Raw genomic sequence first — 25,607 nt, 5'->3', positions numbered from 1 at the left:
TTGACGCCATTTATCGTGTTCGAAGGTTTGGTTACCAAGGAAGAAGTCAAGAAGCAAATATCAATTGTTGCATATGGCATAAACTCAGCTGCACAAGTACTTAAGCTCTCACCGATTGAGTAAACAATTCTAAAAAGCCCTCATAAAAGGTCCGTGAATGTGAATGTGAATGATTCGATACCTTAATAGCAGCATAGGCTGAATTGCTAAGGTCTACAATGTTACTAAGGTTGAGATCGGACGTCAGCATTATCAGGCGCCTCTGGCAGCCGCTTTAGTCCATGTAACGACCTCACCTTTTTCCCCCCACACATCTCATCCCAGGGGAGGACATCCATCACACAGTAATCTCGTGTGTGGGAAATTAACGTCTCCTACCCCCAACCCTGCAGGAGACGGGACCTCCATTTTATTCGTCCTTATCCGAGAAGACTAGAATATCTATCCATTTCATTGATGTTATAGAAAGGTAGCAAATTCTCCTCAGTTATTTTAAGACCATGAGTATTGGTCCGGCCGGGGCTCGAACCCTCGACCTCCCGCACAACACAATCCGGCGCTCCAACCAATTGAGCTAACCAGGAGGCGGTGTAAGGTGGTGTAAGTAATTAAAGCTGAGTAAGAAGAAAAATTCAGACATTGCGGTCTTTTGCTTGAATGATTAAATCATTATCACAGTAGAGTTGACCATACACGAATCTCCTTACGAATCCCAGTACAATGCTCACTACCCACACAAATGCACACAAAGCTATCCTATTTGAGACAACTAAAAGATGAAGGTAAGAGCTATTGAACGTAAGAGTCTATTGCGCATAAGGTTAAAAACGGTTTGGACTTTGGGCTTTCGTTAGATATTTACTTAGCTGAGAGGTTCATTGTAATTCGCTGTGTGAAATTTGCTCAAAATTTCTAATCAAAGAATCGTATTGAGCTGTCAGGTTGTGTTTTATGACTACTGGTGTGAAAATCTATGATTTTGAGGTTGCATCTTTTGAGGAAAAGTTTGCGAGGCTCCATTTTGTAGTGAAGTTGTTTGATCCGAAAAAATAGAGTATAGGACCTTTTCAAAAGCGCATCTCTTTTAAGACAAACTCGAAAAGAAAATTTTTTTCTTTGATGGTTCGGATGGCCATCAGATTTATTTGCTCTTGTTTTTTACTGTTTCAATTTTCACAACAATGGTCTCAAAGCCTCATTATCCAAGTGAAATTACAAGGTTACGGAGTTCACAACAAGTACCACGATAAACTCATAAAAAACAAAGTTTTTGATTATAAGGTTTTTTAAATCTTTAGGCCAGTTTCTGGCCTTGTACAATTATTCATCATCTATTCCAAACCCGAACAGTGCGTCGGAGTCAAACCATGCAATAGTTTCTTGCTTTTCTTTCTTTTTACGCGCAAGTGGTTTTATTTTAGTTATTTTGCTCTTGAATGGGGGCTTCATTCCTTGGTGTAACCCATGCGATTTCATCTGGCGAAAGAAATGTCACACTCCATAGTAGTAAATATAAAGAAATTACTAATACGTGTAAACATTGAATATTTAACAAAAGAAGGGACCTAATGCAGTAAATGGCTTGAACCCGGGGTAACATGTGAAGGTGTAGTCTGATCGTCCGGGTGAGTGTAGTCCTGAGAAGGACTGTTGTCGGTGGTAGTGACTGACGTTTCGACATCTGACTCTGATGATGACTTCCGCACAGGTTGTCGAAACGTCAGTCACTACCACCGACAACAGTCCTTCTCAGGACTACACTCACCCTGACGATCAGACTACACTTTCAGAGGCGACTTAAGCGGTATGTTGGAACATTTTCAGATATTAATTATTTATGCAATTGTGGCAATCAACTTTTGGTCATATCCACCCAACTTACCGGAGACTTATCGTACAGGGAATCCGGACTTCTTATATCTGGAAACAATTCCTTGAACCTGGCTATTTCCTCGGATTCGTCACTCTGGATTTTCATCTAGAATGATGTAAATATACGAAATGAAAGGCTGAAGGAAACTAAATGATCAAGGTTCATCAGAGCTCGTTCCCACCCACGTCAGATGCCATAATGAGAAACATGCAAAACAATAATTCTGTATTCAAGTAACTCTTATCACCTTCTTCTGTTTTTGTGGAACCACTGGCTTTCCTCGTGGGATTTGTTTGAGTTGTGTTTCCGGAAATGGAGACTTTGTGGACAAGGGCTCACTATTCCAGCTAGATGGCTTTGGAGAAAATCGAACATTCGATCGTGGTTTGTTCCTCTGATTCTCTTTTTCATTGCCAGGTGTCTTACCCAATTTAGGACTTGTTCTTCCATCCTGTCAGCAAGAAAACAGTTTAGGACTTGTTCTTCCATCCTGTCAGCAAGAAAACAAGCCGAGATCTTGTGTCGATGGTATATTGAAAAAATACAATTAACTTTTGGAATCAAATTAAACTTAAAAACCTTCGTATGTTTCTCGTCTTCCTCTTCTGAGGACAATGTTTGCTCCCCTGAAGTAGTGAAAGCTACCCTCCTCTTTTTCTGAGAGACATCGTTTAGTTTAAGAATTCCACGAGGTTGCTTTGGGGTTTCAGGAACCACCGCAGAATCTTGAGGCGTCGCTTCCGCCACGTCATGATCTGGTAATTTTGGCGTCTTGAGTTTCACATCTGAAGATGGAGTTCGCGGACTTCTGGCAGACTTAAGGCAAAAGTTAACTCGAACCATAAGAATTAACGTTATTCTTTCTTCGAAAAAAAGGTGATAACAGGCTAAGGTTTATCAGTTATTAAAAGTTAAAGCAGCACATTAAAGAAGTCTGACGAAATTAAAATGATCAAATCATGTACGCCTAACTCAAGGGCTTTCAGCGCAAAATTCACTTCTTACATACAATCAGACTGATGACAGGAGGAAAATATGCTAATTTGATTCTCGCTGATTGAAATTCAAACCAAACAAATCTCTCACATTACAGTGTTTTTCGCCAATATTTCCTTGAAGCATGGTTATATCTTCATTCTGAATATATCACTTCAATAGGTAAAATGAGAGCAGTGAGAAGAGAATTGAAAAGCGGCGATGAAGACAAATTTAAGCTGACGCTTGGAATATCTCTTAGGGTTACCTTTGCTTCTAGTTGTTTTTGCAGTACTTCGATTGCTTCAGATTTTTCGAACTCTAATCTTTCCCTGTCTTTTTCCTGGAGGCGTCGAAAAGTCAGTGATATAAACAAGATAACATTATATTTACTTAATCATCGTGAGGCAAATATCCCATACGAGGATGAAAATCCACAATTCCTCTTGTGTTTTGTAAAGGTGAGTCAGTAAATTGATTTAATTTAGAACACAAGTAGTATTTTCTTTTCTGTTTGTATTTCGTCTGTTTTCTTTTTTCTTTTGAGAGCATGTTTATTTGTTTTTATGGAACAGGAGTGGTCAGTGTATCTAAATGACATATTTCAACGAGCCTCAGTAGAATTACTTGAGAGAGTTATACCTGATTCTCCTTAAGATCGCATATATCTCTTTCTAATTTTTTTATTTGCTTCTTGGCCTCCATTAATAGTTTCTCCTGCAGAGAAGAAAACATTGGGAGAAAGGAAGTAAAATGTCGACTTAGGAACCTACTTTTCATCATTGCTTGTAATAGCTATATAAACGTTCGTTCGCCCTTTATCCACTTACATGTTTTTCTTGCGATTCTTTCTCTGCATTGGCAAGCAAGAGGTCCAGCTCTCGCTCCTTTTGGGCCACTATTTTTTCATTTTCCAACTGTCGATTAAAAAGATTAACTTGCACTTTTTAACATTGGTAACGGTAATTATGAGTAAATTAATCTTTGAAAGCGGAATATCTTAATAGATAATTTTGCAAAACTATCACTATGCACTTATTGGGAAACGCTCAGGAAAAAATTCAGCAATATTAATGCTATACTCAGCCTTCTTTCACGCACAGTGTAAATTTATCTGGAATAATTTATGACTTACTTCTAAGATTCTAAGTAGACCGTTTGACCAGCAGTAAACACTGCTGTGTCCTTGCAACAAAAACACCAATACTTTATTTTATATTTCCTTACAACATAGCATTACAAAGTATAAGTTTATCTAGCTAGATTAAATTTTCAAAGGTATTTCAAGGAAAACCTTGTAAAATCCTTAACGCCTAAATAAATCGTACAGTTTTCTAGACAGACGTTAGTCTTGTAATCTACCTTGTACTTTTCCAACGTTGCGCATAGCTCATTCATTTGCTTTTCAGATTCCATTTGTACTGTTTCTTTATCTTGTATTGCCTTTTCTTTTTCCTCCTTAAATTGTCGAACCTGTTTGATTATATTCAATTTAATATAGGTTTAGGGGAATAGATCCCAAAACAAAGACTAAAGCAAATTATTTCTCAGGTGTAAAATCACCCTGCAGTATCCTTGCAAATTCACAAAGTAACTTGATCATAAAGAAATTATACATCAGTTGAATATTCGAAGTGCTAGTTATCTTACCTGTCGTTCAAGATACTCCACTGTTTCAGACTTCGTGATGATTTCTTTTTTCATAGCCTCCAACTGTCAAGTAACACGCAGACATTATTATTTTCTTTAAAATCCGCCTTGATTCATTTACCTGACGTACTATACTGAGTTTCGACACTCACGTCGATAACTGCTTAGTTTTAAATGTTTATTTGAGAGCTGTTTTGTTGCTTTTTTTGTGTGTTTCTGTTAGTAATGGATGAGAATGTGTAATATCCAAAATAACTGTAACAACTAGCGAACTACGATTGCATTTCCAGAAACTTCAAGACTACGTTATAAAGAAAGAGAACACCTAAAGGAAACTACGATCGATTTAGAGGGCAAAACTATTTGAACACTCCGTTTTCGAAGTGGCATTGAGATTTTGTAAGGTAAAAAGCCCCTAAAAACGACTCAATACTTGTCTTTGGACGACTTCGGTATGGTCGCTTGTTCTTTGTAAGTCTTCGTCCCTTTGCTTGAGCTAAAAATTGAAAACGTTCGAGTATTTATCATTTAACTCAAGATGCCTGCTGAAAATGTGAAGTGTCAACGATGTTAATTGATTGCAGTTGAATATCATAAGGCTCACCTTTTCTGAGAAATCTTTAATCTGTTCCTTGGAAGTGTCAAGTTCAGCGGATATCTTTGATTTCTAAAATAGGAAAGGAACACCAGTGAATACATCCATAACCTGTTTGGGGGAAAATTCCCTGTTATCGCGAAATTACCTGATTTTCTAACTTGTCGAGAGCCTTGGTTTGAGAGGTAACCTTGCTTTTCATCGTTTTATTCTTTGTGTAATAAAAAACAATAGCACATGCAAATGGTTAGTCACTGAAAGTACTCAGATTGCCTGATTTGGTGATAGAGTTCTGTAAGATAACCTTTGGATATATACTTACTTCTTGCTGCAGTTCCTTAGATTGTTTAGTTTTGGCTGTAAGCTGATCCTGGAGACCTTTTGCCTGCAGAAATAATGAACTCGAAGGTTACCAAATGTTATGAAATGGGAGGGAAAAGTTAAAAGGGATGAAAATTTATGCGATGAAATTTCCAGAAATTGGTGTTGCAATCAACTCAAAATGAGACGATTCAATTATGATCCAAACAAATCTGATCTTGAACGTTTCAAAGTGGCTTTCATAGTAAGCTTTAGTGAACTCTTGCTCACCTTTGTTTCGAGGATTTCCAGTTGCTTGGTCTTTTCTTTAAGGTCATCTTTTAAAGATCGATTCTGGTAAAATTTGGTAACATAAATTTAGTCTTAAGATGCCTCTAAGTAGATTTACAAATTTTAATAAGTTCAGCCACGTTAAAAATTGCTACAGTGACTTAGATTAATTACGTTGTCTTTCTCTTTCTCTAAAACCGTCGCTCTCTCTTCATCTTGAACCTTTCCGTCACTCATCATTTTGTTGTATTTCTTCCTGATGATATCAAGAAAACAAGAAAAAATAATAAGCTAAATTTCAGGCCCATACATTTGTATATTTTTAGAAGTTACGCTGCCATTTAAAAAGGTGAGGGTGCAGAAACAGAAGTATTTTCCCCTCCGGCTCCGCACTTTAAATTGTCGTTCAAGACATAATTTTTTGAAACACTTTTTCTGGCTTCCTTCCTCCCTTTGGCTGTAGCTATCACTTGATGTTTGGAGGGAAAGAAATAATCAGCCCTGATTGGCTGTAGTAACTTACTGGAGCTTCTGGAAATCTCCATCTAACTTTTCAATGAGTTTACTGGACTCTTCTCCTGCTTTTGATGCTTCCTGTTGATTAAACATGGATTGGCATGACGATTGCGACTAGATATTTTCGATTTTACTCAACAAAAGTTATATAACATCAAAGGAAACAGAACAAAGAAATTTGCGGACAAGTACCATTAAGCTCTTGTCCAGTACTGAATTTTTTTCTTCCAAAATACTGATTTCATCTCTAAGTTTTCTTTCAGAATCCTATTTAAAGCAGAAAAAAGACAAACAGGTTCATCAAATAGTTGAAGAAATACAAGGGTAATTATGCTTATATTAATCAGTGAAGTTTCTAAAAATTGAAAACAGCGATTCCGTTTTTTTTTTCGGCTTCTTGAGGACGGACTCTAGATTACCCAAATAAACTTGTAATTTGGTTATGATTTGTGTCTGGATTTTCATTCAATTAAGATCGAGGTAAAAGAATCCCGTACAAGCAGTGTGCATCAGACGAGCCTCGGAATTTTTTCAATTTATCAACTTTGAAGAGTGTTTTCGAAAAGATCCAATTTCCAAAGATCGTAGAAACAAAGTCGCGTTTTCAAATTTATCCGACATAATGCAGGCGAGGTCGTATACGAATTGGCGTAACGGACACCATACCTTAAATTCTTCCAAGCAGTTTTGGAGCTGCTCTTTTTCTTTTCTTTAACAACAAGAACAAAAGCAGAAAAATTAATCAAAATTGAACTCCAAAGACGTGAATTCAATTAAAGGATAGATATATGGTTAAGATCAGATACATTTTAGACAAACGTACCATTAGTTTTTGTTATGTAAAGAGTACCTCTCATCCTGAAGCTTTTTTTGAAGATCTTGTACTTTTTCTGTTAAATATTTTTCATTGTAGTTTGCATTGCAGAATTTCCCTTCAAGATCGCTTATTGTCCTCTGAAAAAAGGGTTTTAACATCAATCGAATTAGTAATGAGGGTTGCTTTCTTAGCTGCTGGTTTTACATTAATTATGGTTACGTAGGCAAGCACATTTACCTGCTTCTCTTCCGAGGAAAGCGTTAACTTGCGGATCTTTTCCTCTATTTCGTGTTTAACATTGTTGACTCGGTCAAGTTCGCTCATTAACGAGAAATTCGTCTCCTAAACGTCAAACAACTTTTTAGTACTGATACTTAGTAGGGGAAAATGAAGATCATACATGAAGAGAAAATACTCCAAGTAGAAACATAATGGCTCGAGAAGAAGATAAAAAAGGGACAACAAAGAATTTTGATAAAATGAAATGCTAAAAGAACATTAAACCGATAAATAAAATTGATGACCTGTAACTCGCCCAGCTTTTCTTTTGACTGCCGCAACAAATCTCCTTTCGATGAAACTTTTTCGGCTTCCTTTAACAGATTCTCTTGTAAGTCTGCGGAAGCTTTCATTAAATCATTCTGAATAGGGAGACAAAAACAATCCATAAGAATTACTTTAAAATATTTCCTTTTCAGGTCAGGACGGCTTTTAGATGATTACCTTTTCTTTAAGAATGTGATCGTTTAAAGCATCTGCTTTTTCCTTCTCTCTTCGTAGAGCCTCTGTAACGCCATAAAACATTTGTTCATGTTAAGGTAGAGTAATCATGAAAAACATTCAGATAACATTCCCTTGTAACGTATATAGGGAAGTCCATAACTGTTTCTCTAAATAAAATACTTAAAATTTCTAAAAAGGCTTAAGAACGCACTCAAAAGGGCAACAAGTGCAATGACAAACTTGGTAAATCCAAGAGAATGTTCTCTTGGTAAATCTTATCGGTCAGCAAGGCCACACCTCTAAATAAAGGAGTCGATAGGACTTTGTAAAGAGGGATCAACTCATAAACTTACCAAACTTTACCCGGAGATGTTTCAGTTCTTCTGTTGTAGTTTCGTTGGTCTTCGTAAGATTTTGGAGACTTGATTGCGAAAGAAAAAGGTTTCTTGCGTTAGAAAGTATAAATGAGAAGTTAAAAACGTAATACAGTTAAATCAATATCAAGTTCGTCTCTCGGCCATGTCAGTTTTATCTCAACGACATACTTTTATACTTACTCCTCTTCCAGTTTTTCTTTTTCCTTTATCAGAGAGGAAAGTTGTATTTCTAGCCCGTCTAATATTTTCCTTTGCTCCTTTTTCATCTCAAGATTACACTCTTTCAGTATTTGGTTCTCTTGCTGGACACTCTCAAACTGTGACTGAATGGCTTGACGTTCTTCTTCAGTCCTCTTACACTCTTGCTAAAGTGCATCCCGAAACAGAACGTTACAGAGTCCAAATGAAACGCGAAATGTTTTAAAAGAATAATTTTGTCAATAGCTTTTTGTTTTCGCTTTCCCATAACTTTAGATGGTATTTTATGGAGGAGCCAGCATTTCACTTTCTCTCACCTTATTGAAAGATAACATGTCCTCTGTATTTTGAATTTGGACTTGTTGCGAGGTGATGATACTTTCAAATTTCTTCAGTTTATCTTGCAAGAGTGCTATAGAAGAATAGAAAAGAACCTGAGAAGTTAAAATTTGAAGGGCGGCACTGCATTCTAAGAATGAAAGGAAATGTATATCTATTTCTATTTCATTAGAAAAGTGAATGTAAAGTTTAATTTCATAATTTATTATATTAACGTAACAAATTACCTAGCTCATGCTCGAAAGAAGTAGATTCCTCTTTGCTCTTTTCTAAAGCTGCCTCCATGGTGGAAATTTGGTTCTCCTTTGTTTTCTTGTCAGTTTCGAGGAGTCGTATCTGCGCAAGTTTAAGGATGATTATACGAATCAACTATAAATTGTATTACATGTAGTTTCCTACATAAATGCCCACCAAAAGAAGTACGGTTTTTTAATCAGTTGAACACGTATTGTAGAATGAAAGGTGAGTAAATGAGTACCATCGCATTGGTACCTGATTATCTGCTTTCTGGAGGTTTTCTGTATATTCCATGACGAAGTCTTCGTGCTCTTTTTTCCGCTCATTCACTGAAAGAACATCATAGTGTAGGCGAGTTGGATGGATGGATGGGTTAGATGACCATTCCCCTTGGGGCTTTTCAGGGCCATTCTTACAACACTGTGCGGGGGACTTTGCCAGACTGCTTGTAGCAGTTTACAACGAATCAAAGGAAGTTGAGGATGCCCATTCCCCCCAATTCCCAGTAAATAGGCCAGACCACATCACAGTAATCTCGTGCGTGGGTTCTTTAACGTCCCCTGCCTAACCTTATTAACCAACCAATAGATGCAGGAGACGGGACCTACAGTTTATTCGTCCTTATCCGAGAAGACTAAAATGTCTATAAATTTCATGATATTATAGAAAGGTAGCACATTCTCCTCAGTTATTTTAAGACCTTGAGTATTGGTCCGGCCGGGGCTCGAACTCTCGACCTCCCGCACAAAAGTCCGGCGCTCTAACCAATTGAGCTAACCGGGAGGCGGTTAGTTCAGTAACAGACATCTAAAAGAACCCATCGGTTGGTAAACAGACAAAATTTTCATAAACGCTTACTTTTTTCTTTCATTTCATTGAACTTTGCTGTGTGTTCAATTTGTAGATCCTGAAATTTAATGACCATTTCCTGACAAAAAAAAAGGTATGCTAGGTTACTGTGACTGATTCAATATGTACTTTTGCAGCTAAACTCGTTGTTATAACATTTGGTCGTTATGGATAAAACAACAGCTACGAATTTCGTATCACCTGAAATTGCCCAATACGCTTTTTATCTTCAAATCTGAGTTCGTCGCGATCAGCTTCTCCTGCGTGGGTCAAAAACGGCATTTATTATATGTTGTTAAATAGTTCTAACTACTCACCTTCAGTGGAGATTCAGATTCGGAAATTCGACACATACCTACCTTTAAGAATATTTTCCTCCACCTTCGCCACGTGATCTTTCAGTACATTGCACATATCTCTAGTAGAAACGATTCTAAAGGGAAAAAATACATTTACATGTGTAATGCATTAACGTAAATGTCGATAAGATGGATTCCAGTCTTTTAGATCGCAGAAATAGATAACATTCATTGTCAACAGCATTTAGTTTTCTACTCTTAACTCGGATTTGCAGTATTGTATTCCGCTGTCCGTCTTCATCCGCTAGTAGAATAACTGTACAGAAACTATTGATATTGTCGCTATTATCATTATCATCAATTCAAACTTCATAGTGATGTGTTTATTTACTTGTGTTCCACTTCCTCTCGATTTGCAAGCTCTTCCTGAAGTTTTGAACTGAGGCTTTCATTTTGAAACTGTAAACACAAATTAAAATAAAGCTAAGTATAAAAGAGATCATGGCAAAAAGTTACTATAACAGACAATTAGTTTCTTAAGTCATAAAGTTATCCCGGCGCTTGCCATTATAGGCAACAGGAAAAAAAATTTGATTATGGCGTGATAGCAAAATGGTATTCGTGTAAGTATAAATAATGGTATTCACATAAATAATGATCAGTATTTTTGTTCCATCTGTTCGTTTATTTCTTGTGATCGCCATTCAAGGTAAGAGTACTAGAAAGGTCCCTCTCATTATCATTGAAGTTGATTATGGGTGGACCATACAGAGGCCGGAGAAAAACTTTCTTAAAAACTTGTTATTAGTATCCCAGCATAAAAAGTCAGACGTATTCCTTCTAGAAAAATGCGATTCTTCAGCTGAACAATGCTTGTTTGACTTGCTTGTAAAGCTTTCGTATAACTTTTAGACGTCTTGGCTGTCCATTTCAGTTAACAGTAGTTAAGGTGCAAGTCAATAGATTTGCAAATTCTTGTACATTCCAGCGAAATATTTGAGAGTTTTACTGTAATATAATCCACTGAATTTTGCACGATTGAATATAGTCGAAAAGGAGGGCAATAAACTGGTGATAGCAAGATTTATTGAATTAACGTGCTAATTAACTTGCTTTCTACTTCCGAAATGGTTGCCTATGACAAAATAAATGAAGAAATTTATCTAAAAAATTATTTTCAATATCGAGTTTTATTCTTAAATACTAGAATAAAGTAAAAAACAAATAAGGGTACCTGTAAATCAAGAATTGACTTCCTCTGAGAGTCAATGGTTTGTACAGCTTCCAGTAACTTTTTCTCCTACGTATTGAAATATACAACTTGACACAATGGTAATGTATCCACGGTTTGAGAAACATCGTGAGTGTGAACAGCATGAATTTACCTTTTCTTTTATTTCTATCTCTGTGGATGTTTTCCATTTTCTAATTTTGTCTGCTTCTTGATGAAGACGGGTGTGAAGGGAATGAATTCGTTCAGCTGATTGCGTTCTGTCTTTTTCCAATTTCTCTGCCTCTGAAATATTACCATTATTTCACTAGTAATGTATCACTTCATAAATAAAGGAAATTTACCAAATACACAAATAATTCCGAGTTATAAGTTATAAGTAATTGTATTATGTTAGGCTTATAGCTTACTCCAACTTTTCATAATGTAGCTAAGCTTATTTCGATTTGTTTGATTTTGTTTTGTTGGTTTTTTTTATGAGAATTCGCGTCATCGTGATGAATTAAAGTTATAGCAGATTTACGTACCTTTTTCCTTCTGTCTTGGGGATTTTGGGCGAAAATAGCTGTTGGAGGGTGAGTTCATGGGTCGGATATTTAACAGATGTCCATGATATGGAGATTTATTGAAATTTGGGCTCAGACATGGCGATGGCGAGGCTGTTGCTTGATGAGTGTGAGATTGAGGAATCGAGTTTGTAGTCAGCTTGAATAATGGCTGCTGAATGTGATGCTTCAGTTGACTGTGAGCATGAGACTGCATTTCGTTAACGTCACCTATGTACGGAGAGAAGAAAGAGCATTTTCCTACAATTAAAAATCCACAAATGGCAAAATAAATGATCGAGGTTCGTTTCATTTACGATAAAATATAATTTTTTCGGATAATCTCATTTTCCCGCCAATTTGGCAGGTTGCAAGCGCCTCGTTGCTGTGCTATATTCAAACCCAGTTTCCTCTGTCATGACAATTCTTATCACGTGATATGGTTAAATGATGACGTTTCCAAACTTCTCTCGGAAGAGGAAAATGGCGGATGCGATTGCTGGTCCGAAAGACATTACCACAATATTCAAACGTTTGAAATCTCAACCCGACAATAAGGTTAAGATTTAACTTCATTATCATTTTATTCTATTATTTAGGTACTTTTTCCTTAAATCTAAAAGGTTTTCTTCGTTTTCAGACTTGCTTTGATTGCGGACACAGCAATCCAACGTGGGCATCGGTAACTTACGGTGTATTTCTATGTATCGACTGCTCCGCTGTTCACAGATCACTCGGTGTTCACTTAACCTTTATTAGGTAAATAAAAATACATTGCATCAATTTTTAGATGAATCTCTTTTTATAGTGAGCTATCGGCCTGAGAAAACCGAGTGGAATGGTCGTCAAACGGAGATCTTCGAAACGACTTCTTGCATGCGAAATTCCTTTTCGAATGATTTGTTCATTTGGTAACACGCTACGAGTTAGACTTAAACATCCGATCTCGTCTTTCATGTATTAAAGATCTACCCAGCTGGACACGAACTGGACATGGCTACAACTGAGGGCAATGCAAGTTGGCGGAAACGCCAAAGCGGTAAGATAGAGAAAGACGTTGTTGATCAGTTGGTGAGGGTGTGAATCAGACTTGCCTTGGCGTAAGACATGACTAATCAAGTTATTTAAACGCCATTCATTCTTTATGTTGATCGTCGGAATTTCATCGTTAAATCAGGGTTTTGATAGTAGTTTTACCTGCGTGATTCAGTTGTTTTACGAAAAAAAAATTAGTGGAAGCAACCCCAGATAATTACGTGATACAGTGTGGTTCGATTGTTAGTGTCGATTGCTTTGATTCAGGGTATGATTATGAAGGATAAAGACTCCGCTCCAAGCACTTCACTTGATTTTTACATTTTCCTAGTGAAACATAGTTACAACTAGCTCTTCAAAGCCAGTTAGAATTGAATTTCAAATTTTCAGTTCGAAAAGTTTATTCATTCATGATCAGTTTATTCGAAAGACCTGTTGACTAGTGAAAGGGTTAAATATTAATTTTCGCTTTTGCTTACAAATAGTTTTTGATAGACTGGGATAGTTTTTGAAGGACAGAGTTTAAAACAGTAAATATCATTGAATGTTTCCACAGAGAAGGTCTTTAAGTGATGATAAAGTTTATTTGGCTATCACAACACTTCAAGAATAAAACATTTATCTTAACCCCCAGCCAGTTTTACTTAAATGGTTTCTCAGATAAGAAAGCAGCCTTTGTAAGTCTTTTGAATGGGAGAAATTTACAGCTAATTTTTGACAACACTCACAACAATAACTTGAAGATAAAGTTTACCAAATCAACGATATTAAACCATAGCATTTGTCTATGTGTATTAATGGCCAAACCAAAACATTGCACTTACAGCTGTAACATTTTGTGTCAGACTTCTTTACAATATATGAATGAAGCTTTTTTCAGTCAGAGTAGATATTGTCTCTGAGAGGCTTGATTGTTTTTTATCTTTTTAGTAATATCATTTTCAAAAAGTCCACAGTGGTCTATGAGTGTTTTCAAAATGTTTTCTAATTGTGATGAAACAAACAAGGCAATTTGTCCCAAATATATCAGTGTAACTTCTGCCTGAAGTAAAGCCTGACTTTTTTTTTTCAGTGTTGTCTTATGGAAGAGACGGGTCTCCACAATGATGTTCACACTTGGGTCTTGGTTAATCTTGCGTGTATGTTATAGGTAGCTTTGGCGAGGATTTTAAATTTCTTCCTAAAGATGTTTAATTTTGTTATACCTAGAATGCCTTCTTCAGACAACATGGTCTCTCAACTGAAGATACATCTGCTAAATACAAAAGGTAAATCAAAGATAAAAGAGAGGTAAACTGGTTTGGCATGAGATGTGGATTACTAAGCAATAAATCAGCTTTTACTCTGTAGGGAGTCCTATTGTAAGTGCAAAGTCAAAAGGGACATCTGGAGAACTTCTCTCAAAGGGAAAATCTAAAGGCACATTTAAATATCTTATTAATTAAATATGAGTTGAATTTTAGTCAAACTACACTACCACTCAAAAGTAAGTTGATAGTCCCTTGAAACTCAGTCCTAGACTCTCAATTCTTGAAACTTTGAGGTTTCATGTGCGAGCTGAGTTTCAGGACTTTTGAGTTGGGTTTCAAGACATTTGAAATTAATTTCAAGGGTCCTGAGACAAGGAAACAAAGGAATTATTGTGCAATTAATTTTTCACATTAGTTGATGCCTCCCAGCATGCATTTTTGTAGAGATGGTGAAACTTTGCTCAAATTAGTTCTGATGTTTTTTACAATAACCTTGCAAATTATCATTTTCACTGTATTTGAGTCAAAAGTCAAAAGGAACATACATTAAGTTTTAGTTGAATTTTTGTTAATTACATGTATCTCAACCACTGAAAAATATCAGTATGGCAATAAGAAGTAACTTTTCCCATTATCCTCCAAGAGCTACTGATCATCAAATTTTTGTTCAATATGATTTTGTTACAGTTTATATCATTATTTGTCAGTTAGAAAGTACATTTTATAGATTACATGTAGCTTATGAGTTTATTGCATTTGTGTTTACCAATTGCTGTGGTTCACTTAGTGAAGTTGTTAGTCCTTTAAATAAGCTCATTTGGCGAAAAGCAAACCTGCTCTATTTAATAAGAAATGATGAAGATCCTTGATGTAAGTGCATTTGTATTCCTATTTTCTTTCCTGCAGCCGGGTGGCTGCGATGTACAGAGAAAAAATTGCAACATTAGCAACAAGGGCCTTACAACAATATGGAACCCAGGTGAGGGAAGGCATTTTTTAAATGTTTCGTAGTTTTTATGTTGTGTAAATGTTCCCTCAAACTGTATACATATTCTTGGAAGTTTCATTTACATTTTCATCCTACTTCAGACACTTTTGGACAGTCACCATGGACCCCAGTCACCCAACTCTCCTGATCGTAAAGAACAAGATTTCTTCAAGGAAGTAGAGAGTCAGTCTTTTCAACAGACAGTTATGATACCAACAAACGGAAAAAATGGAAACAACTCTGGTAAATAAAAAATGTGTATTGAATTGGTAAATGTATAATGAGTAAACACTATCAAACTATTATTTGATGAAAAGGCCTCTGTAACTTCAACTTGTCTAATCTCATTTTGTTAGGGAATGATTTGAACAAGAACATGGAAGATCTCAGTGTTTCACCTCCAAAGCAGCAAGGTTTGTGTCATGCTAACTACTTCGGATACAGTGTAATATGGATTTACTGCTCTTCTTTTAACAAAAACAGTCAACAGCGTAATAACTCAGGAAAGAGCTTCAAGAATGCTCACGCATTTTAATTGTGCACATTTATGAAATTTCAATTGTGGTTCGGTAGCACAGATAGGACTCCAAACTAAAATGTACCTGTAAATATCTTCTCCTTTTCAGAAACCCGTGTACCTACAATAGGAACAAGGAAGCCTGTTACAGCCAAAAAGAAAGGGGTGAGTTGTCCTTTTCTTGTGTTCACTTTTGTATTGCAGAGATTTTTACCACCAAATATTGTGTCAGCGCATTTTCACCAATCTTTTAGTTTCCTGCAAGTTCAATGTGTTGCTGTTTGAATATGAGCTTGTTACCAACTTGTAGATTCTCTTGGCTAAAAATGAATCCAATTAAGTGGGTAAAGAGGTCCTCCTTGATCACAGATCAAAACAAAGTGATGTTCCTTTATGGTGGCTCACTCATTGTCATCTCTGTTTTACTGTTTGTTACAGTTCCAAATACCTTTGTTTGTGTCAAGTGTTTTCTATCTTTTTTGACAATCAGTTTTTTTACTTTGCTTTTACCTCATAGCTTGGAGCCAAGAAGGGTGGACTGGGAGCAACAAAGGTTTGTTTCTGAAGCACTTATTTTTGTTATCTTAATATTAAATTAAATTCACCTAATATGTGATTTACAAGAAATGTGTAGCTGTTTACTGGGAGAGTTAACAATCAGAATGTCTGAGTTACTGGGTTGGTATCCAGTCAATTCACCACCACTACAAACTCACCACCACAAAAATCACCACCACTACAAACTCACCACCACAAAACTCACCACCACTACAAACTCACCACCACTTCAAACTCACCACCACAAAACTCACCACCACTACAAACTCACCACCACAAAACTCACCACCACTACAAACTCACCACCACTACAAACTCACCACCACAAAACTCACCAACGCTACAAACTCACCACCACTACAAACTCACCACCACAAAACTCACCACCACTACAAACTCACCATCACAAAACTCACCACCACTACAAACTCACCACCACAAAACTCACCACCACAAAACTCACCACCACTACAAACTCACCACCACAAAACTCACCACCACAAAACTCACCACCACTACAAACTCACCACCACAAAACTCACCACCACTACAAACTCACCACCACAAAACTCACCATCACTCAAAGTCAATGGAAGCTAAGATGTAGTAGTACATTGCAAAAAGGGAAAGGGACTCAGAAGTTTGGTGTAGCATCTCAATAATGGAACGTGAAATGAAAGAAAGTATGTTTCACAAAGATTATGATCAGTTTGCAAACAATGAAATCAGAGTGTTATTTGCTGAGTGATTTTCAGTAAGTGATTTCCACCAATATGAATGAAATCATATGAAACTTACAACATAAAAATGCTAAGAAGTCAAAGTATATACTGCAAAATTAAAAGCTCTTATAAATACAACAAAGTTTACTCAAACAGACTTTGGCATCCTTTCTTTGTTTGGTAAACCCTTTGTTTCAAGCACAAAGAGTGTCAAGGTGAGCTTTAACACGAGTTTTGTTCTTATGAACAAACTGATCATAATCTTTGTGAAACATGTTTTATTTCGTTTATTATTCCATTATTGAGATGCTACTCCTAATTTCTGAGTCCCTTTTCCTTTCCACAATGTACTTCTACATCCTAGCTTTCATTTGATATAAGTTTGACATGAGAGGCTACACATTAACAAAAGGTCAATTTGCTCTTCTTGGAGGTCTGAATCCTCAAGAAAAAGATTTTCTTTTGTCTTTACTTTTGATATAATTTTTGTTTGCAAAGGTGAAAACAAACTTCAATGAACTGGAGTCAAAAGCCCAGCAGCTTGACAAAGACAAGGAAAAAGCAGCACTTACGAATGCTAAGGAAGCAGAAGCAGAACTTGTTTCTCCAAACCTTGCATACAACCCTGTCAACTTTAAGAAAGAGGAGGATAAGCTTCGCCAGTCTGATCCGAAAAAGGCTGCCCAGCTGGAGCGCCTTGGAATGGGTGTCAGTGGAAGCAAGAAAGGGACAACAACTCCTGGTAGAGGTCACTCAGCTTCAGCTGCTATGGCAACTGTTGAACAAGTGAAGCCTTCTAAGACACAGCCATCTTTTGCAGACAAACTTAGGGTGTCTTCAAACTCAAATATGGATTTCTTTGATAGGTAATATCCCAAGATAAATATTCAATTCTACCCACTTCCAGTTGATACTCTTTCCTGTCATTCTACTTGCTTTAGTGATAGTACCGTAATTTCCAGCCGTTTACCCACAGGTAATCTGTTGATTTTGCCTTAAACACATGCCACTGCGGGTAATCGGGAGGTGTGGGTTATGTGACAATTTTGAAATCTACTTGCTGTTGAATTGAAGAAAATTCTCACCTACCTGCGTTTCCACCTCTCAGATGAATTGTATTGTATTAAGAGTGCCACAAAGCAGCACTAAACATGATGCCGACTCGAGTTTATTTCATGCAGAATTAGTTACGCGAAGAACAAATTGCTATCGGCACGCGTGTAAACAAAACCTTGATGGTGACAAAAATAAACCGAGGATAAACCGGTGCATCAGTAACAATTTTCCAGTTAACACTAGCTTTAGCTGAAGAGAATTTTCCCATTTTAAGGGACTTGTTAGGCCCAGTGGAACCAGAGATATCGATTTTTTTTTAGAAATCATCATGGAGCCAAACGATCGTTTGCACAAAATGTGGCCACAAATTCACATTCTGTCAAGTATGCAATGTTGTGAATTCTAGAGCATATTTGTACAAATTTCCTTTGTTTTTAAGGTGCGGGTAATCTGTTGACTTATTTTTTTGCTGCATGCAATAATTGGCCGAAGCGGGTAATCGGCCACGCAGGTAAACGGCCGGAAATTACGGTAGTGGTTAGCTAGACCTGCAACAATGAATTTATTTGTAATACGGCTGAATGCATAAATATGGCATGGAAAGTTTTAAACATTTACAGGATAAGTAATGCTTTGTAAAGAAAAATATGTGGGTGAAAAACTGAGTGTTAAAGGTGATAATCATTAGAGTTGACCTATGTTCACTGTTAAATACATGAATTACATACATACATACATACATAAAGTGTGACTTGATTTTTGTAGAACAGTGCTCAATACATAGAAGTAGAGCGAATCCCCTGATGAGTGGGCGACCACGAAACAGGCTTGTAGGGATGAACTTGTAGTTTACTTGTCTTTTTCCTCCCACAATATATATATATATATACATACATACATACGTACGTACGTACGTACATACATACATACATACATAAAGTGTGACTTGATTTTCGTAGAACAGTGCTCAAGGTAAATTGACCACTCCCCATAGGGGCTTTTCAGGGTCAATACCCACCCATCCCACCCAGGGGAGGACATCCACCACACAGTAATCTTGTGTGTGGAAAATTAATGTCTCCTACCCCTAACCCTGCAGGAGATGGGGCCTATGGTTTATTCGTCCTTATCCGAGAAGACTAGAACATCTATCCATTTCTTGATTGTAGAAGGGTAGCAAATAATTCTCCTCACTTATTTTTAAGACCATGTGTATTGGTCCGGCTGGGGCTCAAACCCTTGACCTCCTGCACAACACAATCCAGCGCTCTAACCAATTGAGCTAACCGGGAGGCGGTTAACTCAATTGGTTTGAATTCAATTGAATTCATTTTGGAATAAGAGAATGATGTATATGTATAAATACATGTAGGTTACAAATTGTTTCTCTACACTTAGCCAAGACACTTTTTCTCCTTCTAAATGTAGCTATGGAATGGATGGCACAAGTTTCACAGAACCACCTCCATTGTAAGTTTTGTACAGAGTAAAGTTGTACACAGTAATTGAGACCACAGTAATTGGTATCGCCATTGAGGTTGCCTGCCTGTTATTATTATTGTAATATGTCCGTGTTCTATTTTGTATGTATTGTTGGCAAAGCTAATAAATTAAATTAAATTACACCTTGGAAATTGCATTCCTTTAACCAGTGCCACCCACTTAGCCCATGGTTTTATGGATCTGCTTGCAGCTGAAAAATAATGATATTAGCTGGACCTCGATAATGGGTTGTTCTTTTTATTTTCTTCAACAACATAACTGGTTACTTTTTTCGGTGGGGTTAGGTACGATAGTCCATTTGGATCAACTGCCTGGGACAGAGGTCGCGATAGGTATGTTAGATATGATGAGCATGCTTCCACTTTGTACATTTGTAGCTCTTACGAGAAAGTGTGTGGATTAGAGGAACTGAAGAGCTAATTTTACTTTACATGAAAATTTTTAAATGTTCTTTGAACCCATTAAATACTTTAAGAGTGGTTATTCGTGTAACCAGTCACAAAAATATCAATCCACCATTCATAGTATCCTTGTTATTACTATGTGATTACTTCCTACATGTTTTAGTTCTGTGTATCTCATGTTGGATCGGCTGAAATCTTCACAGAGCAAGAATGTCCCAGAAATACATGTACATGTATTTTTAGCAGTCAGGGTACTCTGACTCTGAGAAAGACTCTACAGGATCATTTACTAACAGATCTTTCAGAGACAGTGGTGAACATTACAAAGTAATTGAAAATGGTTATAATATTGAATGAAATTGATTGTTTTATACCAGCACAGCCTGGGCTGGTGATCATCTGTTCATAAATACTGTAATTAGTTTGCAAACAGTTCATTTTAAAATAGCCAGTATTGGGTTATCAATCATACTTTATTTGTGTCTTGCACTTCTTAGAGATGAAATAGGTTCATCTTTCTCTAGTGAGAGGCGTTCCAGTCGTGAAGAAAGGTGATTAAAAGTCTTGTTTATTATCACTTGAATATTTGTAACTTTTATTTTATTTTCATCTTTTATTTTGCCTCATTGAGTCTTACTCACTTGAGTTTTACAGCCAATAACATCACGGCAAAACCAACCGATCATTTCACACGAACTAGTATAAGAACATTCCACTGACAACAATCATTCACTTGACTCTGATGATGACTTCTGCACAGGTTGTCGAAACGTCAGTCACTACCACCGACAACAGTCCTTCTCAGGACTACACTCACCCGGACGATCAGACTACACCTTCACACAATTCTGAAATTATTTACCAACTGGTATATGTGATTAAGAGGAAACTTTCTTCTGAAATTTAAGGAAAATTTTGGAACTTCAAGCCATTTTTAATTATATTTTGAAGGTTAAACAGAAAAAGAGATCCAGAGCCTGTAAATGTGTCATCAACAGGTAAAAGTTATGGTCATTTTACTTTGGTGTCAGTTGTTGACTGAGCATTACATTGCTAACATCTATTCTTAACATGCAGATGAAGTCCGAAGAAAGTTTGGAAATTCTAAGAGCATTTCATCAACACAGTTCTTTGGCAATGACCAGGTATGATGAAGTAGCGATCTTTAAGGTGACGTCCATCATGTTTTGGAAGAGTCATTTCCTCAGTGCACCATAGTGCAATTCTGTGTGCAAGTTGGTCATTAGAGACTTAAATACACAATTTACACTGTGTACATGGTTTAGAAGTTGAACTTTGAGTAACCAATTATCATATACTGTAAATGTAGCCCCATGAGATAAATGCTGGAACTGAGTGATTCTAAAGCTTTTTGTGTGTGTCTTCGTTTTTCATGGTATTGTAGGAAGAGTATGCTATAAAGTCTCGATTGGATCGTTTTCAAGGATCTAACAGTCTTTCAAGTGCAGACCTCTTTGGGGATGATGATGATGGCAGACCTCGGTCAAGTAAGAAATCTTGTTGTGATGAAATGTAGGGACAAATATTAGTTTATAAAATTGACTGAATGCACATGTAATTTACTTTTGTAAAAAACTAAGGGCAGACTTAGAGACTATTGTAATTAATATTTAATAATAACTTAATGTTTATATAGCACAAATTAACAGTTGGATATGATCAAATGTTGTCACTTAAAGTTGCTAAAACTAACCTGGAAATGTCTACATGTACATGAATGCACCCAACAATGTGAATTAGAGCTTACTTTTACATGCATTGGTCTATATTACAGGAGCTGGTAAATACTAATTATTTTGAATGCATGGAGATCACTTTCCTATTAATTTGGTAGGGTTGTAGTTTGTTACTAATCTTTTCCTTACAGTAGTACTCATGATTATTTGGCCAAATGAACCATGGTACGCATTTTATTTTTACTTCTTCTTCTCTCAGATGCCTCTGGCAGTTTTTCATCTGCAGATCTTTCACAGCTGAAAGACGGAGTAGCTAGAGTGACTGGAAAGGTAAGAATACTATTTATCTTAAGATACTGTGACATATCAAAAGCCCCATGATGAAAGAACAAGGGATTTTTTTGTCAAGAGATTAGGAACATAATGGAAGAAAGTTTATACAAATAAACAGATATAATGAATGTTGAGTAAATTAATATACCAGATACTATTAATACCAGGTTATGGTAGTAGTACTTTTGTACTATTAATGATAATGATGACAATGATAATAACAATAATAATGTATATGAGAACGATCCTTCTCATATACGTCTCATAACCGCAGTTCACACATATGTTTCATATGTTTGTTGTTGTTTAACAATAATAATGTTTACAGATTTAAGTAAAATAAGAGTACCCTAATAATTACATACAGATTAATTACTTGTTCTTTAAGAATTTTGATGCTAACTGCAGACTTACTTGACAGTAAGTATTTTTGTTGACTGTGACATTCTGATTCTTGTTACAGTTGTCAAGTATGGCTTCAGGAATGATAGGAACACTACAGGTAAATGTTGCAATCAGTTCTCAACACATATGCAGTATTGACTAAGTGTGACGCCAAGATGGCTGGATATTGGTACACACACAAGGAATGAGACTAATATCCAGAAATCTGGACCAAACAAGCTTGGTCAGTAAAGCATATTATGTATAGCAAGGCGATTTTGCTTTTATGTGAATCAAGAATGATTGTTTATTTTTTTAGGCTCTTAGAAAGAAAGCCAACTGATAAAGATGGCATGTGCATACTTTTCATTTTTCAAATAGAGAAGGAACATGATTTGACAAGTTTACAGTAATGATGAGTAAATATAAAAAATTTCAGTTTAATTGAAAAAGCTGTACAAACTTCTATTATAATGATAATTTTATTTCTTATTTGGGATCAAAGTAGGCAATCCTGAGCTGGCTAATATATAAACCTTTGACCAATAGTGATGATCAATAAGGGTACTGTAATGGGTTTCTCTCAACAAAGCTATACTATTATTAGCAGCCAGTTGATACAAATGAATTGAATAATCAACAGATTGACATTGCTCTGATATCACTCAGCCAAATTTCTTAGATGAATTACAGGAATATGTGGAAATTAGACAAAAAAATGGCTGACAGATCTAAGGGGCAATTGAGTTAAAGTACAACACAATACTTTAGTACCACTAAGTTCCAAAAGTAACCACAGTGACAGAATAGCATAAGATCATGGAAGAGTAGACATAATTTTTGTCACCCAGTGAAACACAAAGCAGGTATAAGCATAAGCGGTCATGAGATACTCAGCTGGAAGACTTAATCACATGCTTTTATTTTTAGATTACCTCAAGATTAGCATGCTAGTCTAATTACTTGCATCACTAAAGCAGTAGTTTCTGTATACAACTCTTTAGTTTGGTTTAAATAGAACAGAAACCACATATTAAGTCAGTGATGAGAATGTTAACTTTTCTTTTCTTTCATTTTTCAGAATCGTTACAGTGGGTCCAGTTGAAGATTGTTCCAATCTTTTGCAATTGACTAGGAGAATTTATCACCTAAGTTGATAATTGTATCAAAGAATGATAGAATTGGGAAAGTCATGATGCCAGAATCCTTCATTTGTGATAGTGTATTTATTTTGTTTATTGTTTTCCTTTGGTTTGGGGAGCTACCTGAATGATAAGTAGATTCTTTTAAAATGGTCTAGACTAAGTGCAATTTGTTGACTCTCTGGAGGAAATCTGTTTTCGGTGAGTTACATGATTCTGGGAATAGCAATCCTTGCAGTTTTCAGCTACAACAAACAAGCTATAGATAGAAGAATTTAAAAAGAAAATTGTTTCATTAAATTCCCTTGTGATGAGAATATTATTATGAAAGCAGATTGAATTGAATGATAAGTGGCCCTGTGAAGATTTCCAGGAACCTTTTTCTTTCAAAAGCAAATTATATCGTTCTGCCTTATGGTATAATTCAGATGATGATGTCACCCAGGGAAGCAAATTAATTGAAAAGGGAAAACAAAACTATTTTAAACGTTCTTAAAACTTTTTAGTTATAAGAACTCTGTTAAGAAAATCAGGTAGCATTCAGTAATACATAAAATAAATTGAACTTACAGATGAGTGTAGTTGCTATTTTCAATTTTTTTTCTTGAATTCATCATCAATGAAAATCCAGTCACACTAACTGAACTTGGTTTGAAAAAGGAGTTCTAAAAAATATATATATATTGATAAGATCACTTTCCTGAAATGAATCTGAATGATCTCTTGTTTAAGATTAATTCCTTCACCTCCAAAAAAATTTAAAAATTAGTTATGTACTGAGGGAATAAAAAACATTCAGACACCTACCATAGCCAATTAGCAAGCATAATGTAGTTTGTATGTTGTGGTTAGTTAAAATAGCCTACTAACTGGAAGTGTTGTAATACATATTCCATTGGCAGTATTCACACACCATACAAAACTGTTTAAATTCCAAAAATTTTCTTATCTCAATCAGGCTTTTGAGATGTGTTGAAAGGTGTTTAATTGAACTGTACAAATTGTTTACGTGTTGATCACTGATTGGCCCATGAGAGGTTCTCAGTCAGTGGACAGATCCAGTAGAGGCAGCAAACAAAATAAAGTGTGGTTTTCCGCTGGCTGAGGGACGAAAGAAGCAAAAAACGTTTTTCTCACATGCAGCTGGGAGAATGGGTTCGAGTGTGTGGGGCATCTCCAGGTCACATGGCATTTCAAGGTTCAGTTGTTTTGTTGCCTTCCGCCATTGCCTGACCTTCCCCACCCACCCACCCTCCATATGTTTTTAGGGATATAGGATTTCAAGTAGTGCCTTAGTTCCAGTTATTCGTGCATGTCAATCTTCTGTATCTAGGATCAGTTTCAGCTGTTTTGTTAGTGTTGTAACCCTAATGGTTCATCATGTTGATATAATAAAGTTTGGGCTGCATGATTGGCTTAGCATGGCTCCCAGTTGTGTGTGAGAAGAGGTAATGTCTACCACCCTCTTCCAGAAGTATTCCACTTTTCAGTAGTCCGTGTCTTTGACTCTTTTTACTGGGTGAGAGCCTCTTACAGGGTAATTGTTTAATTTTAAACAGTTTTTACTTTGCAAAACAGGTTTTGGTCATAAAACTGTCAGTGCACTTTACCGAGGAATAAGAATTTAAAGTACAGTGTGTAGATGAATAGTTCATTTTTCAATCCAAGACAGTATCTTGATATTTTACTTCTTTTAGTTTGCATCAATATATGTCATTCATAGCTTAGAAAATTAGCAAATTGATGTTTGGAAAAAATAGAATGAGATGAAAGAATATTTTTCAAATTTAAAGGTATTCTGTACATGTGGAGGGATCTCTTTTGCTTGTTTTGTTCTTAAAACCTATAGTAGTGTTGCCATTCAATACAATACTCGCTACTGGTATCATTATGATACTTGCTACAGCTCATGTTGATGCAGACACTAAACCAATTTATGACCTTGTAAATCTGCAAAGTGCTGTGATTGGAGAGCTTGGTGAAATACTGTTTTCATATGTCCTTTTGGGATGCCTTCTCAGCCTGCAATGACAGTGTTACTGTTTTGTCTTCTTAAAATTAAACTATTTTATTATCTGGTTTCTTGTTTTGTGAATTGTATTGTTTCTTTTGTGATTTCCTGTCATTTTATCATTTGCCTTTCTCTTCTTCTTTAGACTAGAGCGTAGAAACAACTTTAAATACCTTAATGGGTGTCCCTTAT

The 25,607-nt window shown here is 36.2% G+C and overlaps 2 protein-coding genes across 4 annotated transcripts; one reads left to right on the top strand and one right to left on the bottom strand.

Annotated features, from left to right (window-relative positions):
- Positions 1–1,251: 1,251 nt before the first annotated feature.
- On the bottom strand, positions 1,252–12,163 carry LOC111322006 (uncharacterized). 2 transcript variants are annotated; one of them, XM_022925035.2, is made up of 34 exons: positions 11,798–12,162; positions 11,425–11,555; positions 11,274–11,339; positions 10,431–10,498; positions 10,100–10,173; positions 9,942–10,000; positions 9,750–9,819; positions 9,147–9,220; positions 8,882–8,990; positions 8,633–8,727; positions 8,298–8,482; positions 8,094–8,161; positions 7,741–7,802; positions 7,542–7,658; positions 7,255–7,359; positions 7,051–7,154; positions 6,867–6,909; positions 6,393–6,467; positions 6,208–6,278; positions 5,859–5,940; positions 5,685–5,747; positions 5,416–5,478; positions 5,242–5,304; positions 5,103–5,165; positions 4,932–4,994; positions 4,499–4,561; positions 4,211–4,321; positions 3,679–3,765; positions 3,491–3,565; positions 3,117–3,191; positions 2,453–2,689; positions 2,121–2,324; positions 1,883–1,978; positions 1,252–1,476 (listed from the first exon to the last, which is right to left on the bottom strand). In XM_022925035.2, exons 1-34 carry the CDS (start codon positions 12,126–12,128, stop codon positions 1,321–1,323), a joined length of 3,408 nt encoding a protein of 1,135 aa, XP_022780770.1. In that variant the 5' UTR covers positions 12,129–12,162; the 3' UTR covers positions 1,252–1,320. The 2 variants fall into 2 exon arrangements, with proteins under 2 accessions (XP_022780770.1, XP_022780771.1); XM_022925036.2 differs by lacking the exons at positions 1,252–1,476; positions 1,883–1,978 and having other exon boundaries at positions 2,229–2,363; positions 11,798–12,163.
- A 90-nt stretch (positions 12,164–12,253) lies between these two features.
- Positions 12,254–25,483, top strand: LOC111321991 (ADP-ribosylation factor GTPase-activating protein 3). 2 transcript variants are annotated; one of them, XM_022925019.2, is made up of 19 exons: positions 12,254–12,373; positions 12,456–12,574; positions 12,782–12,854; positions 14,060–14,118; positions 15,007–15,079; positions 15,190–15,331; positions 15,445–15,501; positions 15,715–15,770; positions 16,123–16,158; positions 17,384–17,751; positions 19,370–19,411; positions 19,729–19,776; positions 20,346–20,399; positions 20,800–20,846; positions 20,926–20,993; positions 21,254–21,356; positions 21,805–21,875; positions 22,342–22,380; positions 23,344–25,483. In XM_022925019.2, exons 1-19 carry the CDS (start codon positions 12,263–12,265, stop codon positions 23,365–23,367), a joined length of 1,590 nt encoding a protein of 529 aa, XP_022780754.2. In that variant the 5' UTR covers positions 12,254–12,262; the 3' UTR covers positions 23,368–25,483. The 2 variants fall into 2 exon arrangements, 1 of the variants encoding a protein (XP_022780754.2); XR_015992391.1 differs by lacking the exons at positions 20,926–20,993; positions 21,254–21,356; positions 21,805–21,875; positions 22,342–22,380; positions 23,344–25,483 and adding an exon at positions 20,012–20,175 and having other exon boundaries at positions 20,800–20,852.
- Positions 25,484–25,607: the final 124 nt, after the last annotated feature.

Source organism: Stylophora pistillata, chromosome 1 (assembly GCF_964205215.1).
Source record: "Stylophora pistillata chromosome 1, jaStyPist1.2, whole genome shotgun sequence".
NCBI lineage: Eukaryota > Metazoa > Cnidaria > Anthozoa > Scleractinia > Pocilloporidae > Stylophora > Stylophora pistillata.
This window is presented reverse-complemented; position numbering and strand designations above follow the sequence as displayed.